At 35.3% G+C, this 23,557-nt stretch overlaps 1 protein-coding gene across 3 annotated transcripts in view; it reads right to left on the reverse strand.

The window, feature by feature from the left end:
- The window catches only part of LOC133840430 (formin-J), a 45,432-nt gene that overhangs the window by 15,016 nt on the left and 6,859 nt on the right, over window positions 1–23,557 (reverse strand). For 2 of the 3 annotated variants that reach the window (XM_062272245.1, XM_062272243.1), the window contains exons 2-3: window positions 5,731–6,158; window positions 5,477–5,651 (exon numbers count right to left, since the gene is read on the reverse strand). In XM_062272245.1, coding sequence (XP_062128229.1) covers window positions 5,477–5,651; window positions 5,731–5,913 — 358 coding nt within the window. In that variant the 5' untranslated portion in view covers window positions 5,914–6,158. The remainder of the gene's footprint in view (window positions 1–5,476; window positions 5,652–5,730; window positions 6,159–23,557) is intronic. The other variant, XM_062272244.1, reaches the window with a different exon arrangement.

A 23,557-nucleotide genomic window follows, 5' to 3' on the forward strand; every position in this document is an offset into this window, starting at 1 on the left:
ACAAAAGAGCACAACCGAGGGGGGGAAGGGGAGTTGGTGAGGTAGAGGAAGGGGCGTGGAGCCAATAGCCTTGAAACCGTATACATCATCTCATTGCCAAACGAAATGCGGCCCAGTTGCCTGTCAAAAGTGTCGCTGAGGAATGTTAAAAGTCGATATGGAAACTGCATGTGTGAAACGTTTTCCTCTTTCCCCCCCTCTCTCTCTCTCTCTGTGGAGGTAGATTGTGGCTGTGAAGTGCGTGACTTACATATACCCGATACCCATAGGGTAGAAGGGTATTATGACTTTGTGACTGCAAGAAATGTATCTAACAGGCAAAAGAAGGGATCTTTGACTCCAAAAAGTATATATATTCTTAATCAGGATCAACAGATATCGAGACGATATATCCATGTCCGTCTGTCTGTCTGTCCGTCCGCCTGTATGAGCACCTAGATCTGAGAGACTTTTAATAAATATAAATATAGCAATTGTAATGTTTTCAGGCGGATCAAATTATATTTTAAATTTTTGCCGCGTCTATCATACTTGTGCCTTGCAAATTGACAAAAATCAAATAACAAGCGTTGTCTTGATGCTAGATTCGCGATTTTTGGTACTTATTATAATTAATATTCTTTATGATTCCTGAATTTCCTGAATTTAGATACGATCAGATACAAATTGTAGAAGTTATTTAAGAAATACTTTTGAATAAAAAAAATCTTTGGCTGACAACTTGGTATATTTTGCAATCTACGGTATAGTTTGAATTTTAATATATTCCAAATAATATACTACAAATATACAAAATGTTATATTTAGTATTTTGCGGTATATTAATTACTTATACCAAAGGTTATATAATATTATATTATTAGTTTTTTTTTGTGGTATATTATTTTGGAATATTTTATGAATAATACCGCACTGTTTTGCTTTTATTCACAAGTGGTAACGGGTATATCATAGTCGAGCACACTCGACTGTAGTTTTCTTAGTTGTTTTTGGTTGAGATTTTGTTCGATTTTTGTCGCCAGCTGCCTTTATTATTATTTTCTTGTAATGCTGAAAAAGCGCAGCTCAATTTATTTTAATTAAGAACAATAAAAACTCCCAGAGAGTTGAGAGTTTTTGTTGTTGCTGCTGTTGTTGGCAAGTGCAGCCATCATTCAACAGCAATAGCAACAGCGAGTTGCAAGTTGCGACTGCGCTGTTGACGCATGTGCAACTGCGCTCAATCAAAGTCAGACATCAGCGACGACGACGAAGACGACTTGGGGCTCGAGATGGGATTGAGAGATGGAGATGGAGATGGGAGATAGCAATGCAGTTGAGGGATGGAGTTGCAGTTCATGAACTTTGCTCAGGGCAGCGACAGGGGCTGAGCTGAGGGAGTTGCCACAGATGTCAGGGACAGGATGTGAATGCGCCCCTTGTTTGTCAACAAAAGTCTGAGGGAAATGCGACTTATTGCATTTTAACTACGTGTCTATGTTGTTGATATAACAGCGCACTTAAGTACGACTCTCGTCAGCATGAAATTAAATAACAATTTGTTGCTTTTGCTGTTCTTGCTGTTCTTGCACGCACAATGGAAAGCCTTTAACCAAAACGAAAACTAACACATGGGCTGAAAAGTCCCGGGCCTGACAAAGAAAACTTGCTTTTTTTGGATCAAAATTGGCGTTACTCATCAACTTTATCTTTATCAAGAGCATCGCAATCATTCCAGAGCCGCTATAACATTTCAATATAAATTTTTTAGAACGATTTATTTTTTGCCTCAAAATAGGCTTCAATTTCAGTGATAATCTCTTCAATCGTGCGAAATTTTTTATCGGCGAGCATTTTTCCAGGACTGCTGATCTCCAGAAGTCGCTGGGAGCCTAATCTGGCAAATTAGTGGATGTGGGAGCAATTCGAAGTTAAATTCAAGTAGTTTTGTCACTGTCATTGAATCATGAACACATTCTTGTTGTTGGTCAAAAGTGAGCAAACGCGGCAGCCATTTTGAAGAGATTTTCTTATAGTCAAATGCTCATGCAATATTAAGCCAACATGTTTTTTTGATATCTTTACGATGTTAGCTAACTGACTCAAATTTAATTTTCGATCATTCAAAACGATTTTGTGGATTTTTTTTATATTTTCTGGTGTGACCTCCCCATTTGGACGTCCACTGGGTTCTGCATCATCGGTGTCTCTACGACCACGTTTAATGTCAGCAAACCAACGTTTAATTGTTGTTTCTGATAGAGAGGAGTCCCCATAACACTTTTCAAGCCAAAGCTTTGCTTGAACGGTATTTTTTATATTCAAGAAGCATTGTAAGATTAGAAGACAAAATTGCATTTAATCCATTGTTGCGAAAATAGAAAAAGTAGTGTCACTTTTGGCTCAATAACTTACAAACTAATGAATAGAATATCATGAAATTTTAGCAGCTGTCTTCTGAAGGATTGTATTAACTGAAAAAAAGGTGACTGCAATAAAACTAGCACAATCTATGTGTAAGGCCCGGGACTTTTCAGCCCACGTGTTAGATGAGGAAACGTCACGATTCTGTGAGAAAAAGTATAATTAATTTTATGACAAAGTTGTTTCAAATGCGTGCTCGTAAAAGTGCGTGAACATATTTCAAAATTAAACGCGTGATTTATGCAGATGATTCAGAATTAGATGAGCAATTGTGAATGTGCTGAGAAGTCAAATTAAATGATGAATAAGCTGCGAAGAGTGTCATTAAAGAAATTTATTTGAAGAGATAAGCAAACGATTTCAGTTTATGAATAAGCAGCGAAGATTGTCAAATTTTAAGGCATCTAAAGAAGCAGAAATTAATGGCCAAAGGAATAAACTTATCTTTACGATATTTTCAATTAATAAGTTAAAAGGATTGAACAAATATCGATCAGGAACAGCAATAACTTATTTAAAGATCTTGGTAATGTTGGTGTTATGAATAACCAGAGCAGAAAATAAAAAAATAGATAAATAGATAGCTAAAGGCAGAAGTTTCCCTTGATAAAGTTTTGAAACGTTTAATCAAAAGATGAATAAGCAGAGATAAATAGGTAACACATATGAGACTACATCAGATTGAGGCAGTTTAAGAAATATATATTATGAAAAGATATCTACAAGCAAATGTACTAAACTTTTCTTTAAGATATTGCTGTATGAAAAAGTTATTGTTATCTATAAGTAAAAGTCAGTCATTAACTCTCCTTATATTGTCTAGTGGGAGAGTTTGAAGATGTCAAATTAAATTATGAATAAGCCGAAAAGTTTGCCAAGCAGCTAAAGAATTCAAATATATAAAACTACAGCAAAAGCAATAAATTTTTAAGCTCTTTTCAATTGAGCAAGTTCTCAGAATCCAATTTAAATTAGGAACAATGAGAGAAGATAACGCAATTATGAAATAGCTAAAGAAAAAGATAGGACAACATATGATATCATATGTATAAGTAAAAGAAATTGACTTTCCTTTAAGATATTTTCAAAATTTCCCTAAATGCCTAGCTCTCAAGTCACGTTTGTCTTGTTGTCACGGTTAAATTGATTTTTTCATTCTAGTTCGATTTATGAGTATCGCGTCATTATCTTATATAGTATTGCAGTTCAAACGAAAACGCTTCGAAAACGCTTTGAAGACGCACCTCTAATCGTTGACACGTGCTAAGGTTACTCAATTGGATTGCGTCAAGAGGCAAAAGGCGATTTGTGGCGATTTGTTGTCGTTGTTTTCAGTTGATGTTGCTATTGTTGTCTGGCAAACCCGATGTTGAATCTATCATTATCCACGACCCCCAGAGGCCCCGAGGGTCGCTGGCGTGGCTGTGACATGCAGTTAACCAACTCCGCTTTTTTTTTCTTTTCGTTTTGTATATTTTGGGCATATATATGGCATATGCTATATATACTCGTATTCGAATGAGTATAAAGTATAAAAGTATATGGTCAAGGGCAGGCGACGATCAACGGCGCCGTCAGCGGATCAGCGGGCACATCAATCAAATCAATGAAATCGAAGACAGCCAAACAGTTGACTCGGCCAATAGCAAAGCCAAAAGGCAATGACATAGGGAAGACAAGACAAGAGGCGACAGAGACGAAGACCGGTTGGTGGAGGGGGAGGGAGATGAATGGGGGAATAGGAGGTCGGCTGATGACTTTTGCGGTTGGAACTAATGTGTTTATCGTTACGGTTTCTGTTTGGTTATCAGCGTTGTCAGCAAGCAAAACAGAAACAGAAACCAAACCAAAATGTAAACAATTAAAGAACGCAATATGGAAGAATATAAAACATATAGAGTAGTGTGTTGATTTGTCACTGCCACAATTGGGAAATACTTGCAATTGTGTGAATACATCAATATTGGCTAAACAAGGTCGTAGTCCAAATTTAATGAGCGTAGCTCTAATAGTTTCCGAGTTATGAATTGATAGTTATCGATGTGCTGGAACTAAACTAAAGAGGTTATAATGAATAGAATTATCTACACAAATTTGCCAATGCTAACTTGTATTGCTTCTGAGTTATGGATAGTTTTGGGTAATAATAGTGTTGGGAATTTAAAATTTGGGGCAGTTAAATTTGTGGTTTAAACTTGAAATTATTTAAGTAGCACATATGACGAGTGCAGATAGAAAGTGAGAATGAGCATGTATAAAAAATGGATTTCATGTTTAGCTAAAAAGAAAACTTTCGATGAACCAAGTTATTTTAATATTGATCTTAATATCTTAATATTGAGAATTCTTAGAAAGCATTGAAATTAATATTTTTATAATTACATTAATTTGCAATTAAGAATTGGTAAATAATGCACTGTCAAACATTCTGAATTGTTAAGCTGGTACACATTAAAATACTTCATTATAGAATTGATGTTTATAGCAAGTTAGTACAAGTTTAAGGACTAGCATGCTCTAATATGATCAAGACATAAATGTCCATCAAATTGTGTGGTATAAACTTTGATATTTGTCAAGCTTTCTGTCTTTATTATCTTACTTTCATTCTGATTATATTTAGAACTACACTTGATTATATTATATTTAAAACTATTCAGGAAATAATATTTTCTATGTTTACGCCAAACTGCATGATCCTAAATTGGAAAGTTTGCAAGCTATGTTCGTTTATATTTTCCTAATTTTATTGTGAGTATAACTAAAAATAATTATAACTATAACTATTAATATATCGATACCAGTCAATCTTCAAAATTGCTTAAAGATCGATAGATTACATGGCAAATGTCATTAACCCAATCCAGAATATTTTGCAGGCAACGTTTGTCTTTATTTTCTTACTTCACTTCTCAAATATTCTTAACTATAGTACTAAAACTTAATCTTGTATATGAAGCTGCCTTAAGAATTTACATGCCAAATTTCACCATTGAAACCTCGATAGTTTGCAAGCAATGTACAGTCAATGTACACTTTGCACTTTATGACTTATTTAAGCAGTGAGACTCACCAATAAACTCGTTGCGTATGCGGATGCGTTCCTGTAGCTTTGGCTCCGAGATGATGACACAGTTGATGAAGGCCAGGAGCGTGGCTTGATAGTCCAATGGCGGCACTGTGGCGGCACTCGACTGTTCCAGCTCATTTATGACAATTTTAAAACGATATCGTTCCTTCTTGAGATTCTAGACGAGCCAAAGAGGCGATAAAATGAGTTGTGGCATAAGAATAGACACAATACTATATAGTAAGCATGATGATTACCTTGTAAAAGTCGAGGGTTTCGATGGCCCGGGCATAGCCATCGGGGCTGTAGGCGCAGAGCGCTGACAGCAGCTCGAAGACCTGCTTCTTGACCGTCGCATTCTGCGTGTATAGGGCAGTGCCCAACTTGGCAATGTAGTCACGATTCTCGACTATATAATCCAGACCGATGCGTGAGTCCATGTTTGTATGTTTGGGTTGATCGGTGATCGGTGGGAGTGTTGAATGTGAGTGTGGGGGGGAGGGTGACGAGCTATGCTCGCAGTTTGTCACGCCGCTCGTCGGGACGCAATTGGATCGATCGATTTCAGCAGCGGCTCGTTGCAAAGGTTCTCAGTTCTTGGAGTTGGAATTGGACTTGGACTTGATTGCCGCATTGAATAACTAAACAGTTTCCGTCATGCCGAAACGCCCCTCGTGCGCTGAATCTGTAAGAGAAGAGAAGAGAACCAGATGAAAAGCGTTGCCCATGAAAATCGCGTTGATTGCATTAGACACTTAAAGGGTGCACCCAAATGACGCGGCGATCACGAGGATTTACCCCACCCCCACCCATCAAGACCCGACGTCAATCGTTGTTGGCCCCGCGGACTTTGTCAGTCGCTGCTCCATATTTTTGTCTATTTTATATGCGGCGCATGCAGCGCTTTTAATTAATTTACGATCTTGACTTCTGGGCTGCAGGCGCACACAGAAAAAAAGAAAAGAAAAAACAAAACCAATTGCCTTTGATTTCTCAACTGCAACATTTTGACGGTCAAAATGCAAACGTGAAGCGAAGCGAAAGAACGAGACACGAACTCGGGCTTAAGATCAAAGTCGGCGGCTGAGTTTTCAATCTGTTTAGTCGCTTTAGTTGCCCCGCCTCCAAGAGATCGGCATCTCAATTATATTAAATGATCTTGTTAATTTGTTTACACTTTAAACAGGCAGCTCGATTAGTCGCCAAATCGCAAAAGTGCACAAATCTGCCGACAAAGTCTCTCTGCCATTTAAGTTCTCGCATATTAAACAACGAAAATTTTTCATTAAAAAACTATGTAAGAAACAACAACAACAATAATAAAGACAACGACAACAAAAAGGCCGATAAAATGTTTAACATTTTTGTTAAGAGCTCTGATCTCAAGTGGCACTTTGCGTTATTTGAAATTATAATTTGTGTGTGCGCTAAATGTTCATGTTGATATTTTTTTGCTTTATACTTTATATACACACAAACAACTATTTATATAGATTGTTATTGTTGGAGCTAGTTGACGGCGTCGCTAATGAAATCACATAAAATGCCATAAAATAAATGGACAGCTCGTAGAACATGACATCCTTTAGATATGCCCGGATAAAGTGCCTCGCACACTTCCGATATAATCCGCTGGCTAACAATGCGATATTATATTATTGGATTGTGTACCCTAAAGATCAAATCGGAAAACAAGTTCTCAATCAAATCGAAAATGTCTTGAAATATTTGCAATTTGTGTCATATTCATTTTGCCTGTCTCTCTCTCCTATTGAAATTCTAATGAATTCAAAAATGGCATATTACACTCTGCTGCATAATTGAGTTGGCATAAAGAGAATGAGATTATCTTTGGATAGATTTAATGCAGTGATTATTGCTTCATTTAAAGAATTAATGAAACGAATTCTCATTAACTGACATGTTTACTCACACTCATCTCTAAAAGAACTGTCAATTAATGTTAATTCTAAGATTTTATCACTTTTTCAATAAATAAAAGTAAATTAAACAAAAAAAACCTAAATAATTATTGCTAATCATTTAGCATATTTATTTTGCAAGTATTGTTAAAATTATGACTAAATTTAGGAATATAAAAACAAATTCATTGACAAAAAATAATATCATAAAAATCAATTATCACAAATTAACTTTCAATTAGTTTATTTATTAACTAAAAGTAAGAAACGATCTAAAATACTTCTAAGAAGAGATAAAGATTTATTTATTGAGTAAGATGATTGAATAAATAAACTAAACTTAAACTTTATTTTGGGTTATAAAGGATTGTAAATAATAATATAAATGAGAAACGTATTATAACTTTGTGACTGCAGAAAACTTATACAACTAGCAGAATATACCAAATATATAGTAGGCTTCGGTATATTATAATAATAATACATATATACATACATATATAAATTTGTGGCTTATTTGTGGAAAATGGTTCTATTGAAAATCTCCCTCGACTTTAACTTTCTTACTTGTTTTATTTTACTTTATTTAAATTACGAACTCAAAAAAAAAAAATTATTATACTCAATTTTGATTCTATTTAAATTAAGAAAAATTAATAAATTGAATTTATTTTGATTATATGTAAAGTGACAAATGCGAAATCAGAACATTTTTTACTTTGATTATATTTATAATTAAATAGACAAATTAAAATAATTTAAATTGGTTCCGTTGTGATTCTCCATTATTTTATTACTATTATATTTAAAGCGTATCAAAATAAAGAAAATTTAGAGCTCATATTGTGACTAATATATAATTTAGTCAAGTTTGATGCTATTTAAATTAAGAAAAATGAATAAATTCAATTTATTTTGATTCAATTTAAATTGAGAAATAAGAATAAATCAAAAATGTATTTTACTTTAATTGTATTTATATTTAAATTAAGAAATTCAAATAATTAAAATTTGGTCAATTTTGATTCTTCTTTATTTGAATATATAAATCGTAAATCGTGATTTTAGAGCTTATAGACAAATCGATATTGTAGGCCTTCAATAGCTTTTAATTTTTGTGTTGTTTAGTGTTGCGAACCTGCTGCTTAAATTTGTGTTTCAATCAATTAGGCACACCACCCGCACTACAGACTTCGGAGTAGTAGCCGCTGATCTGGCGCAGAGTGTTTATAAGCTAGGCTATAGACTCGTGGCGACTGATAGACCGATAAATTAAATGCTTATCGGGGCACAAACTGGTTCCATTAGTACGAATATATGTATATATCGAATGGGTTAAAACGATGATTGCAGCGCCATTTATTGACAATTTTTTTTTAGTTTTTATGCAAAGCAGTTGAAAAATGTTGAAAACAGAAAAATGCGAAATTAATTGAATTGTAAACAGAGTTGGCAGCACAAAACCTCAAAACGGAAATACCCTGGGAACATTTTAAACACACTCGGTTGGCAAAGGAAAATGTTAATGAACTCGTTGCAGTCAGTGTTCTGGACGAAAGAGGCTAATTAGAATTTCTGTCAAAAGGTGCAAAGATCTCATGTCTTTTGTCGGGAGTTCTTTGACTGTATTTGGCTTGTTTGCGGTTCGAAGTTTTTTGGTTTTTGGTTTACTTTTTCCCTCTCACATTTTTCTTCTGTGTGAGATTTTGACTTGTTATTTTATTTGAAGTTTTTAGCCTCGGCTCATTTGTCTTGGCTCGAAGACAATTGCGGGGCGTTGACAGGCGCAAATGGCTTTGTCATATTGTCGTTGTCCTCTACTCCCCACCCGCTGCTCAGCTCCCCTCCCCTCCCCCTCTCGCTGTTGGGTGCTCAACACAGACGACAGGTGGCGACTTGGTGTCGCCGTCGCCCGTCTATAAAATGTCAACCGAACACACACAAAGACACACACACAGAGAGCACTATACACATGAATTTTGCCAGCCGCTGAGATTGTAAAATATATTTTCATCGTCATCGCCTCGCTCGAAGCCAAGTTAAAGTGCAAGTAATAATTCACGAATTTCAAAACTTTTCAATGCTCAACGAACATTTCTGTCTGTCTGTGTCTCGATGTCTTGCTGTCTCGTTGTCTCGTGTTGCTGTTGTGTCGCTTTCAATGTCTATGCGACATTTTAATAATGAATGTTGTATAAATTATGCTTTTTTTGGGCCTCTTTTTTTTTGGTGTTTAACAAATTCACAGGCCGTTCAGCCAGCTGCTTAATGTGATTAAATGTTGTGCAAAGTGCATTGGAAATGCTTTAAATATTTCGATATTTTATTTATTTTGTGGGCTTGTTCACAAATCAAGCATACGCCACGTAGGACACTTGACAGTGGACAAGATCGCGAGACAAGACAAGATCTGAAATGTAAACATGAAAAATGCTAAACAGTTTCATATTAAATATCTAATAAGCAAGCAGAGCAGCGACGCCAGCAGAACTGTGGCAAGGTCGCTACCGATGTTGTTGTTATTTCGAGTTGCGTGCCACCTGTAACAAATTGTAGCAAATGAAGCTGCAGCCTCTTCAAAAAATGTTGCCGTCTCTCTCTCTCTATCTCTCTATGCATTTTCAACGGGTGTGTCCCAAGTGTTATTTTTGTTGTCTCTAACTGCTTTTGGCCACCGTTAAAAAAGGTGTTGGTGTTTGGCTTTGGCTTTGTTGCCATTGCTTTGTGACTGCACAATTTTCATAATCTTTTTTATTGAATATTTTTTACGAGCTGCAGTCGACAGTCGGCAGCCGTAACGAATTTGCATTTTGATTTGTCCAACAACAAAAATACAAATGTGAATAGAAAATTAAATAAATGGCCATTGACCAAAGTGTTTGTACTTAACCGATAACCGATAAATGCGATAAACACAACATTGTTGATATTACCATTACATCAATTTATTTCATTGAAATAACATAATGGAAAATCTCGCACCCTCAACGCAAACGTGCAGCTTCATCGTTGAGCTTTTTATTAGCACATTGCAATTATTTAAATATTTATCTTCAACTTTAATAATAGCTCAACACATATTCAATTAAACTTTAAGGCGAATATTCTACACATTTGGCCTTATTATTTATGATGCTTATGAGTTCTTTATGACAGATGCTGCTGCTGCTCTTCAGATTTCAATGCAAAAAATACTCTTAAAATATTGTAAGGTTCAGCAAATTATTTTTATGCAATTCTGCAATCAGTTGCACATTAAAAATATATTGTTTTCATTTCAATGCGAAAAAATACTCTTAAAGTGTTTAAAAAGTTTAGCAAATTATCTTAATGCTTAATTCTATAATTGTTCATACAATAAAATAAATTAAGTTTTCCTACATAAAAAGATTAGTAACAAATAATGAAGTAAAATAAACTTGTTATATTTGAACTATTTTCAAATAGTTTTCAGCTTTATTATCAACCTCATTCTCTTTGATGTTAACAAGAACTAAAACCAAATATAGCCAAGTTAATAGCTTCCCATTTTGGGGAAGTAGAAACAATAAGAATTTTCCAGCTAAGGTTTATTTAATATGCTCGAAATTTGAATTAGATTTTGGATGCTTCAGTTACAAAACGGATGATTGTTTGCCCTTGGCAGAGTTGAAAGCGTATTTTGTGTTCGTCGAGACCATGAGAACGTCCCATTTATTTATTCTTGTTTAATCGAGAGCTATGCAACTTCATTTTCATTTCACTGTTGAGTTGAGTTGTTGTTGATGCTCGTCTTATCAACAACAACAAACAACATCAAACTCTGATGCTGTCTGGGAAAAAAAGCACAGAGAAGCGGCTTTGTGTTGCTTGCTGCAGTTTTCAACTAACTGCGAACTGATGGACGAGTCATAACACTTGACAACAGACGACGCCAGCAACAACAGCAACAACTTTGAGACACAACACAACAACAACGAATCCCAATCAAAACACGATCTCGACGCTTGGCGCACTCAGCATTGACCTTATGACTTCTAAAATCGGTAAAAACATCTTTACAGCTCCATGTGGCAGTATCGATTGTTGTCGTTGTCGATGTTGTTGCTGTTGTTGTTGCTGTACGTTGTTCGTTTTGATATGTTTCGAATATGCGCTAAAAATACAAAAAACCAATTCGAGATGTCGCGTACTTGAAATTGGGATACATTTTATTGCCTTTATATACTTTATGCGATTGCCATTCTCAATCTCCATCTCAATCTCAATGCAACTTGCATTGCCCGACTCATTCATGCAACGTGTAGACAACGCTTCCTCTCTCTCTCTTTCTGTCTCTGTTCATTCCTTCTCCCTCTTACATGCACTTGATCTCAATTTTTATTGTTTTTTTTTGAGGATAATGCCACTTGCACTCAGTTCAGCTTTCGGCTGAAGTTAAACGCTTTCGGCCACATGTCAAGTTGAAGTGCAGCCACAAAACGAAGGTCAAGCTGCGCTTTTGCAAAAATTGAGTAATTAGGGCGTGGCCACAACACGCCCATTAAGGTAAAAACAACGATTAATGCCTCAATTAACAGCTGGTCAACCTGATGAGCACTTGTCCAACTCTTGCAACGTAGGCGTCTCTTCAACAAATCACCGAAAAAACACAAATATGCACATAAAAAGTACATAATTTAAAATGTTTTCTGGTTGTGCTGTGGTTAACAAAGAACATTTGAGACTACACAAAAAATAAGTAAATAAAACGCAACCCACGGGCTTTAAAATAGTGAGAGAAATAAATAAAAATAAATGAAGAGAGAAGAAAAAAAAAACAGAAACAGAAACAGAAATAATAAAATAAAGCATGCGTAGGCTTTGCATTTTTGATGACGATGACTCTCGACTATGACTCTGACTCTGACTCTAAATCTGACGTTGACTTTGGATGACCAATAACACACAGCTAACAGCTAAACCACAAAAGCCAAAGAGCTAACAACAACTAGTCATTCAAGCTAAAGTTCGTACAAACATTCATATTATGTGTGTACTTTAGATATGGGCGCTAGAGATGAGCACGTGCTGCCCTTTTGTGAATGATTGTGAAAAGCCGTTAGCTAAACATCGTTTTAAATTGAACTAATCTCGATAGAAAGTCGATGCTTGCATTATGCATGCTTAATCAATTAAGGTATATTGTTGGGTTTATGTAATAAAGCTTTCTTTTGATAAAGATCTAGTTTATAAATTCTGTTGTGATCTCTATTGAATACTATAAATATATAACTAGTCTTTTATAATATAAGTTTACTTGAAATATAGATTATAATTTATATAGTGACGAAATGAATATAACCCAATCAATTTGATTTAATTCTGAATCAGTATTTTAGGTATTAAGTAATACATTTTTCTTTAATGCAGATGCGAGTATAATGCTATAATAAACTTTGGTATCTTTATAAAATAAGACTAATATATTACTGACATTATTAAAAAAATATTTGCTATAATTAGTAAGTGTTCCATTCATAAAGTTTTCTTTTTATAAAGATCTAGTTTTTGAATTGTGATCGCTGACTAATACTAGAAATACATTACTAAACTAGTTTAATAAGAATTAACTTGAGTATAATCTAATCAACACAATATAAATAAGAATGTATTTATATATGTCTGAATATATTTTTTCCTCAATGTAAACTAAATAAAATAAATAAACTCATTATGATCCCTCGCTTCTATTCTCCCATGAGATTTCTCAATTCACACTTGGGAATTAAAATAACCAAATTCGATTAATAATGATTAAACAACATACACATGCATAATACAAGCTTCATAAAGAAAAGATAAATATCGCTTATATCAAGTGTCAGCTATTTAAGCATCAGTTCAATTTATCAAACTGTTGAAAGAAATAACTTTTTGGGGTAAATTAAATTCGCTTTCGTCAGTCAGATTGTCATCGCTATGGATTGCAACAAAGTCCCACTCAATAGATACATTTTAGAGCTGGTCCCTTTTATCCCAAAAGAGACTTCTTCATTAGGTCTCATTCAGAACGCCGCGTGGCGCTTGTTGACATTTGACAGTCAACGCGGGTTCCTCCACAGAGATCAGAGAAATGAAATGAGGAAGGGGAATCCCTCGCTTGATGAGAATTTATGAATGGTCTAGCACTTTTTTTGGGGGGCTGCACTTGGAACCCATTGACAAACGCAGAAAAAAAAACAAAAGTCGTGCAACGTGTGAAAAGCAACGAGTAATATTTTGTATGGGGGAATTTTCAAATTTTGTACATTTTTTGGGAACTTTGGAGTTTTGCGCAATTGGCGGCAAAGTGTGAAACGAAAAGACAAAAAGTGGAACAGGTTCGTTGCTGTAAGTCTATAAAAGATGAGGCGCTAATGGGCAATTTTCATCGCTCGTTTACACAACGGAAAAGCGAAAGTTTTGTTTTATTAAGATACGAAACGGATTTGGGTTTAAAGGTTGCAGCTCTAAGCTATAGACATACATATACGACTGCTGCACACAGCTGGAGACTTGTTTTGCGATTCTTGTAAAGTGCATAAATATGTTCGACTCTTATGACAGCTAACAAGCTAACAAATTACGAACACACATATGTATGCAGAATGTGAGAGAGATACCAGGTGTATATGCTACTTTATAACCGAATGGCTAATGACATATCGAGTGCCAAAATAAATCGAAAATACCAAAACGACTTTCAGGGCCAATTGCGCACAATGAACGCTAATTATGCTGCGCGGCTCAGATAGTATTTTTTTTCATTTTTGGAGCTAGGTTCAATGCACCGCAGCCCACGCATTGCAGCATTTCAAATCCCTTGTTGACCTTAACTTTGAATTGTCAAAACACAAAAAGTTCAACTGGCCGCAGGTAAAGATGTGTGTTTGTTATTTGTTTGATTTGCTGTCCAACTTTTGTAGCTACAATCGCAGTGACAGCTACAGCAACAGCTACAGCTGCTTGCCGATAGATGCCGCCAGTGTGCTGACATTGACTTGCGGTTTCAGTTGCCGTTGTTGCTGTCGCTATCGTGTTTCTCAGCTACGCTGTGTGGGCTCTGCAAATTGTTTTCCTCACTTCATTTATGCCAAAGAGATCAAGTCTCTCTCTCGCGAACAATATCTCAAATTCTGATTAGTCAGCCAAGTCTTTTTTTTTGGGTTGTGCTGCTGCTGCTGTCACTTGGTGGGTGCGATTCTTGCTTCTACTTTGACTTCTTTTTGCGTGGTATTCAAGCTTAGCTATTTGTCCTTCAGCTTATGAAGCTTATTGAGTTCTTTTTTCGGGGCTGTGGCGCATCCAAACATGTACTTCCGCATCACATTAGAGATTATCTATGTCTCGAGATCTATCGTCTTGACTATATTTAGCACGCGTTTATCACACCTACGTGGCAGGTGAATCAGACTCTGAGTTTTGTACTTTCTTTAGTTCTTGTGCCCTGTGTTACGCCCATTGTCAAATTGCGGCATTGAAATGCAATCCAACAAGCTGCCATTTATGTAAGTTCAACATTTTGCAGAGATCTCTCGCACTTGCTGTGTTGCTGCTTAGCTGTTGAACAAAGCGCAAAAACAAATGCATAAATTAAAAGTGTATAAAATTAGATATCAAATGACAAGCGTGAAAATCCAAATGGCAGAGATTAAAGGCCAGGCTAGAGTACCAGAGACAGAGACATAGAGAGAGAGAGCCTGTCAAAGGTCTGTGGCATTAAGACGAATTGTGAGTGTTGGCTTTTACCTTTTTGGCCTGGCTAAAAAGCTTGCGCAACTCGCAACTCGCAGCTCACACAGCGCCAACTCGAACTTGAACTACATGCAATGCACATTGAAAATTAGCTGCGCAGATTGCTCCCATTTCAGTTACTTCAGTTCAGTGTGTGTGGCATCGGGCCACGCCACGTGACAGGCGAATTAGTTGGCCAAAGCCTGCATTGTAGTTGGCCTTTTTGGGGCACACACACAGAGAAGCACACACACACAAACACACTCAGTTAACTTAGGGAGACAAAGACGAGGACAAGCGGCAAACAGATCAGCGATCTCCAGGCAGCCGAATCGCCCACAGCGCCGCTCGCTTCGCTTTGTTGTTTCTCTCTCACTCTCTCACTCTTTTTCTCTCTTCTCTCTTGAGTACGAATAACTTTGGCTTCGTCGAGGGCATCTCAAGTTGATCATGCAGCTTGCCAAATGCGATGAAAGAAGCGAAACACATTCAAGGGGAATTCAACATTTAATGCAGTGTTAAATATTTATAATTTAAAAAAAAAAAGGCAGTCAGACAAGCGATTAGCTAGAAATTTGTTTAGTAATCGGATAACTTACGACAGCGGCCCTTCATTAGTTCATTGATTAAGATTTAATAAATCAATCGAGCACATGCTTAGAATACTTGCGGGGTACCACATAAATAAAAAACAAAACGTGAATAATAACAATATATAAATAAATCAAAAATAAAAACTAGTTTGCCCTTTGCGAAACATGCTGAAAGTTTTAATTTTAGCAAAGTAAACATTAGAATGAATTGTGAAATCAATTGTAATTGAATTGTAATTGAATATCAAACGTCAACGTACAAAATATATAAATGAATTATACAAATAGTTTGTATAGGGAGTCAAACCAATATATTCCAAAGAACTATTAGACCACAAATATATAAAGTTATGTTTAGAAATTTTATTGAAGCAATGGCGAACGAATTTGCGTTATGAGATTATGAAATTATAATGAATTTCTTGTTCTTAAATATTTCAATTTAATTAGTAATATTGATGTAAAAAAAAAATATAAGAACACCTTTGAATTGTTGCTGATTTTATAATAAAATAAAAGTTAATATTGAAATTAATTTAATTAAACATTTAAATTAATATTTCCAAAGCATATTTAAATTATAAAAACTTAAAGCTTTGCTTCGAAAGTTAACTAAACCAATTGCAAAAGAAATTACAGAACTCTCAAGAAATTAAAATGAATTTACATTTACATGAGAAAGAGAGTAAATTGAATATTAAAAAACAAATTGCATATTTCCTGATTTAGTGTCTATGAAAAGTGTCAATTTTAACAAATTAAATATAAAAGTGAATTGTACAATTTATTCTACAAATACCAAAAAATGTGATTCAAAGAATATTTAAATAAAAAATAATATTTCTTTGGCAACGCAAATTCAAGACTCTCAAATAAAATAAATAAATCTAGTAAGTTTATATTGTTAGCAAATGAGAAATAAAAAAAGATTTTAATAGATCAAAGAATATTGAAATTATAAATCCAATCTTCAGTTATTCAAAATATATAATTATATAGTTTGCATATTTTATTTAATTTGCCAGAGAGCATTATGATTTCGGCGTGTGCACCGAGAAAAGAGAGAAAAAGATTGCCATTCATGCTGTTGCTGCTGCTGCTGTTTGTTGTTGGCTCGTGAACTTGTAAGCCAAGTTTGTAACTTAATATTTTCGTTAGCCGTTTGTTTTGTTGTTTTGCATTGTTGTCAGTTGTTGGCAGTTGCTTCGATGCGGTTCGGATTTGCGCTTGAGTTTGCGTTTTGCGCTATTTATAAACAATGTGTGTGTGAGTGTGTGTGTGTGTGTGTGTGTGTGTGTGTGTGTGTGCTGAGTACAACGAGCCAAAGTGACGATTGTCTTACAATTAAGATTTCATTGTGAGATTTCCTGGGCCACATGGCGTATGCGCAACCAATTGTTGTGTTTCGTTGCTGCTGCTGGCACTTGCAGCATAAACATGCAATAATTTGTTTAATTAGGCGTAAATGACGCTTACAGCGACGTCAACTTCGCTGCTTGCCGCATCTAATGGAGCTTGACTGAATTTAATAGCTTTGACGGGGTTTGCTTTAACCTTAACACGAGCTGCAACACTGTTGTGGCAAGTGAATCGCAATCGACATGTGTGTGTGTTTGCCACACCCTTGTGGATTGTTGCAATGCTAATGCCACACTGCAAATGCACCACTCATATTCTTTGCAGCCAAAAAAGCCATAAAACGTGCCGCGCATAAGTCAAGTCAAGCCCAAGACGAAAGACTCAATACTCAAGACTGAGACCAACCATCGACCTGCCAATCGATCGAGCCATCGAACGATCGATCGAACGATCGAATGAGCGTTTGGTCTTCGCTTCGGTGGCTACTCACAACTCTCAATTTGATTGCACATCGTCCGAGTAGCAAATCGTTTGGCTGCCTTTGCCATTCACGACGATAATTCAATTAATTGCGAAAATGTCCTAGAGACAAATTCATATTCATATTGCAACACTGTGTGTTTGAGAGACAAACGATCGAATCGTGTCTGCGATCGTGTAACTTTTCATTAAATTTCATTAAATTCTTTAATGCGATAGCAAATAGCAACAACGAAAAGTAACTAAAAAGCTACTCAAAAAAAAAGCAACAGCAAATCTTTGGCTGATCTTCCGAGTCAAGCAATCAAGAGACGAAAGCGATGATCACAACTCAGTCGCTGCTCCAGCTTCAGCTACAGCTCTATGCATTTTATGACTTTGATTTATTTGTGTAAATTATTTTGCGCAAAGCTGTTACATGGCAAACGAGCAAAACGAGATGACTCTGTGGAGAGAGGAAGTGTTTGCATGTTGTCGCTGCGATTGCTGCAACGATCGAGGATAGTTTGTAGACGGAGTTGGAGTTGGAGTTGAAGTTTTCGCTCACTGTTCGTCAAAGTTATTAGCTGTCTTCAATTGTCAGCGATTGAGTCTGAGTCTGAGTCTGAGTCTCAGTCTCAGTCCCAATTCCATTTCCATTCCAATTCCCATTCCCAGAGACATTACATAAGCGATCTGTCTAACTGTCCGACTGTCGATCAGCTGTGCATAATTTCAATTTGATGAAGCATATACGAGGCGATAGATGGGTCTGTTGATAGGCGCCGTTAACTGACTTACCCTCCAGGCTAGTAGACGACGATGACTCCCACTCTCAGCCTCTCTCTCTCTCTCTATCGCTCTCTTTCTCTCTCTTTCTGTCTGACTTGCATTGCACGCCCGCTTAGCGTGTTTAATTACAATTGGGGGGATTTGGGAGTCGGATTCGGATTGAGCACGGATATCCGCGTACGTGTTGCGCATCGTCAACAATCGAACCGAACAATCGATCGATGAATCGTTGCTATGCACAAAAAAGTAGAAAAACACTCCACATGCTGGACTTCAACTCAATCAACGTCAGCTGCAGCTGTCGCTGTGACGCCGTTGACGCTCTTCACACTCTGTTGCCTATTTTGGGATAGACTGACCCATAAATGCCCAGGCCATAGAGCTATCACATAGTCTGACAGTCTTTATGCTTATTCGATAGCGTCACACCAACAATCGTTCGGCTACTCTTCAATCTTACTTTGTTTTAATAGAGAAGTTGACAAAGTTATAGAAAAATTTCTATTACAACACAGTTATCATAAATGTAAATTGTCATATTGTAATGTTATTAGAAAAAGGAATTATTATAGTCATAAAAATTCAAATATTCAAATTCAAAGACTGTCAAAGTCAGAGATATTTCAAAATGTTTTAGAGAAATTTCTATTACAACACAGTTGCCTTATTTGTAAATTGTCATATTGAAAACTTATTTGACAAAGGAATTAATAAAGTTTACATAATTAATAAAAAACATGTATAAGCAAGCAAAATTTAAAATCTGTTAAAGACATTTTTATTACAACACAGTTGTCATATTAAAAATTTTATTGAAATTTTAGTAGAAAAAGACAATATAATTTTGTCACTGCGGAGTAAATCTTTCTTTAATTTTGTTTCGTTATTAATAAGTATTATTAGCTTTGTAGATAAATTCCTAACTACAAATAGTTGCCATATTTGTAAATTTAACATCGTATCGTAATATAATATAGGCATTATTTGAACCATAAATAAATACATATTAAGTTTATATGTGTAAACTTTGCTTTTGCCAATCAAATTTAAATGAAAATCGTCAAAGATCAAATCATTAATATCATGAAAAGAATATCAAATATAGATGAAAATTATACAAAAAAAAACAAATAATACAAAGAGCAAGTCTCAAAGAAAAAACAAAATTGAGTACGAATTTAAATGAAAATAAACGAAAGATGTACTATATAAATAATGGTAATAAAATAAAATACGAAGAAATAAAATTATTGATCAATCACTTATAAACAGTAAGCCTTCAAAAGCAACTAAAATAATATCACGAATTTCTTTAAATTTCAATATCAGTTCAATTCTAGCATAAACACAGCACTAAAATAAGTTCAAGTATCATTGAATTTCTAATTTTAAACTTGTCTACAGAATATTAGCTCTATATATGGCAGGCAAGTGTTAAAATTGTAAGCGGAACTTAGGAAGTAAATATCACTTATCGAGCACTTGTAAAAAGCCAACTAGCACTTGCGTATGTAAATGAATATTTTGTTAACGATCCATCGATCGATCGAGACCCTTTCGATGATAATGTGTTCCCTTCTTTCTGTGGCATTACAAAATCTAATTAATAATTCACACCTTGTTAACAATCAATTAAATGGAGCTTAAGCATTGCTCAACTAACAAACTGAAGGCTACACAATTCTCTCTCTGTGTGTCTGTCTGTGTCTCCTCTCCCTTTTTTTCATTTTGCCACCCGCACAATTCCCTTTGTCCAATTGCTGTTTGCTTAATGAAAACAAATGAATTTACGAGTTGTTGTTCGTTGGATCGTTATATCTGACTTGTGACCAAGAGTGTTTATCCCAGGCACGCACGATCACCTCTTGAAACGGCATTGGCCCGCTATTCATTTTGATTAAAAGCAAAACAAAGCGGTATTATTTTTAAGATATACCATATAATATACCACAAAAATACTACCCATTTAAATAAAAAAACAGTGGAGTATTATATTTAGAATTTACCACAAATATACCGCAAAAATATACCGAAGGTCATATCGATTACTACATTAGAAATATACCATAGAGGCCAATATATACTAGATTTAACAAAATATGCCAAAATTCGCGACTCTTTTAAATTACGTTTCTTATTCGATTTTTGTCGATTTGCGAGGCGGAAGTGGGCGTGGTAAAAAAATGAAAATAAAGTTGATCTGCGGGCAAGCATAACAAATGGTGTCGAAAAAATTATATCTCTATCTCTTATAGTTTCTTAGATGTAAAAGTTTATATGGACGGACAGACAGACAGACGGACATGGCAATATCGTCTCAGCTGTTGACGCTGATTATGACTTTATTAAGTCTGAGATTTCTCCTTCTGTCTGTTACATACATTTCCTGCCGTCACAAATACCCTTCTACCCTAAAGGTGTCGGGTATAAACAAAGCATAAGCAAAAGTGTGGGTGGCTTGGAAAAATTACAAGAATTGAAGAAGCAAAGACGGTTGGTTGATCGATGAAGTCGTTAATGAGTTCTTTATGCCTTTTTTTCATTTTTGTTGATGGAAGTCCCAATCGAAAGCCGCTTTAATCCGTCAGAACGTTAAAAGAGCTTTTTGTGCAAAGTTCAAATGGACAAACGAATCGAACCTTGGACTCCAATAGGCTCCACCGATTGTTACAATTCGTGACTGCGTGGACTGCATGGATACATGGCAAAAAAAAAAGCAAAGATACAGATACAAATGGCAGTGCTGGAGAACTTGCCGCACACGCAGCTGCGGAAATGAAAAAAAGCAATGTAGGTGAAACAAGTTCCCTCGGCAAATGCCAAGCTTAAGTGCTCTCTGGCAATATAGATGCAAATCAATAGACGAATACGATTTTATTTTCGGCTCAACGCTCGACTCTAATAGAATTCTCGAAGGCAGACACAGCCACACAAAAAAAAAACATAAAACCGCAACCGCAAATCAGACAACAACAAAACGCAGTGCAGGCCCAAAGGCGCCGCCGTAAGACACTTGAAACACTCGGCGAGAAAGAGAGGCTTAGAGAAAGAGATGGAGAATTGGATAAACAAGTTGAGAGCGATTAGCTGAGAATTTCCGTTTCAGCAGCTGCTCGTAAATCCAGCACCAAAATTTAATAAATGCTCCTAATGCAAGCGAATCTTCAAACATCCCCAAAAAAAAGTCCAAAAAGTATCTTCCAAGAAATCTTTCAACTGATCGCGACCTTGAGCACAAATCTCAGACATGTGTCGCAATGTCTTCTGCCAAATAAATATTTATGTGCTGTGCACAATAATAAAAGAAGAGCTCCGCAAGTGGCTGCTAATAAAAAATGAACAGAATTAGCTATGCAAACACGCACTCAAAGTTGTTGTTGTTTTTTTTTTTGTTGTCTTCTGGGTGCCACTTGATCATGCTGCGAAGATAATATGAGTAGCAGCATATAATTATGTAATTTAATGAGTCAACTTTTACGTGAATTGTTTAAATTGATTCTGCAGCGCTCTCAATCAAAATTCTTATAAAACGATCTCGACGATCTCTTTCCGCTGATAACCCAAAACATAATTATGCCACATTTAATGAGCTTAGTTTTACGTGAATTGCTTAAATTAAAAACGCTCAGCGGGCGACCAACAAAAAAAAAACACAATCTAAACTGCTGAAGAGCAGACGAACAACCCTTCAAAGCATCTGCAATTTAATCAAATACTATATGCATAATAAATGATTCCAACACTTGGTATTTATCAATGAAAATAGTTCTTTGGAAAAATTTAACATTCCAAATCAAAATTGAGGCCACAATAAATTAGTTTAATGTGTTGACTTTTACGTGCTTAAAATTTAAATGAACTCAGCAGGAAAGAGAAGACTTTAATTTGCATATTAATTATTATTGATTTAAACAGCAAAATGTAATATTAAAACTATGCTATAAATATTGTCAATAAATCGAACAAATTTTTAAAACCTTGCTACAAATATTGTTAATTTATTTTATAATAAAAACTCTGCAACAAATATTGTCAATTTAACGAACTAAATTTTATAACTTTGCTACAAATAATGTTAAACTATTTTGTGATTAAACTCTGATAGAAATATTGTTAATTTATTGAACTGAATATTACAATTTTTCTATAAATATTCTTAATTTATTTTGTGATTAAAACTCTGCTACAAATATTGTCAATTTATCGAACTAAATATTTAAACTCCGCTACAAATATAGTTAATATATTGAACTAAAAACGCAATCATTTAGCTTAATGAAGAGCTTATCTAATATGCTTAAATAATGACTACAAATTTAACGAAAGCGAGCAACGAGCCAAAATTCCATAGAAATGATCAAGGCTAGCAGAAAAATCCATAAAAAAGTTCAACGATCGATGCGCGATCGATTAAAATGAAAAGTTTACGATATAATATTTGATAAATTTGGAGCTAAAGAGATCTGCATAATTCCGTGAGTTTCATATCAGCTGACAATCAGTTAATATTAATTATGTTGTGTGGTAGAAATCTGTTCGCTATCTTTTGATCAGTTCGGTTCAATCAGTTACTGATTGGCAAACAAATTGACACATTTTATGGAAAGAAAAAAATGATTCTGGAAAAAAACATTGTTTGTGTTTGAGACGTAATAACATTAAATGTGAATTTATTTGGCAACCTTCGCGCTGATTTGACATCATATCGAAGCATTATTTATCTTTGCCTGGCCTTTTTTCATATTTTTGTTGCGCTGCTGCTGACGAAGAATGCAAATCCGAGTGTGGAGGAATATGGAAAAATTATGCAAAAAGCGCAAACAAATTAGGCGGGCAACAGAAAACAGAAAACACACACACAAGAGCACAAATTTCACCTGTTGACAAGGCGAGCCAAGGCAATCAGCCATGGCCAAATATGTCGAGAGTTGCCCTAGAAATGTTTGCAATACGTCGAAGCCGCCAAAGCAGCCTTTTTTTTAATGGCAGCCTAGAAAGTTAACAAGCCGAGAAGTCTCGAGAAAAACAAAAGCGAACAAAACAATAAAAGAGTGAACCGCATGGCGGAAGTGTGCAAAAACAAAAATGTAAAATAAAAATAAATATAAATATATATTTAGTTAGGTGGGTCAAAGCCTTATATATACTAGTTATTTATATAGTGAAGCTATGCCGCAAAGACTAAGTCAATAATTACACAAAAAGCGTGAAAAAGCGCTTCCTAT

The sequence above is a fragment of the Drosophila sulfurigaster genome, chromosome 3, assembly GCF_023558435.1.
Source record: "Drosophila sulfurigaster albostrigata strain 15112-1811.04 chromosome 3, ASM2355843v2, whole genome shotgun sequence".
In the NCBI taxonomy this organism is placed as follows: Eukaryota; Metazoa; Arthropoda; class Insecta; order Diptera; family Drosophilidae; genus Drosophila; species Drosophila sulfurigaster.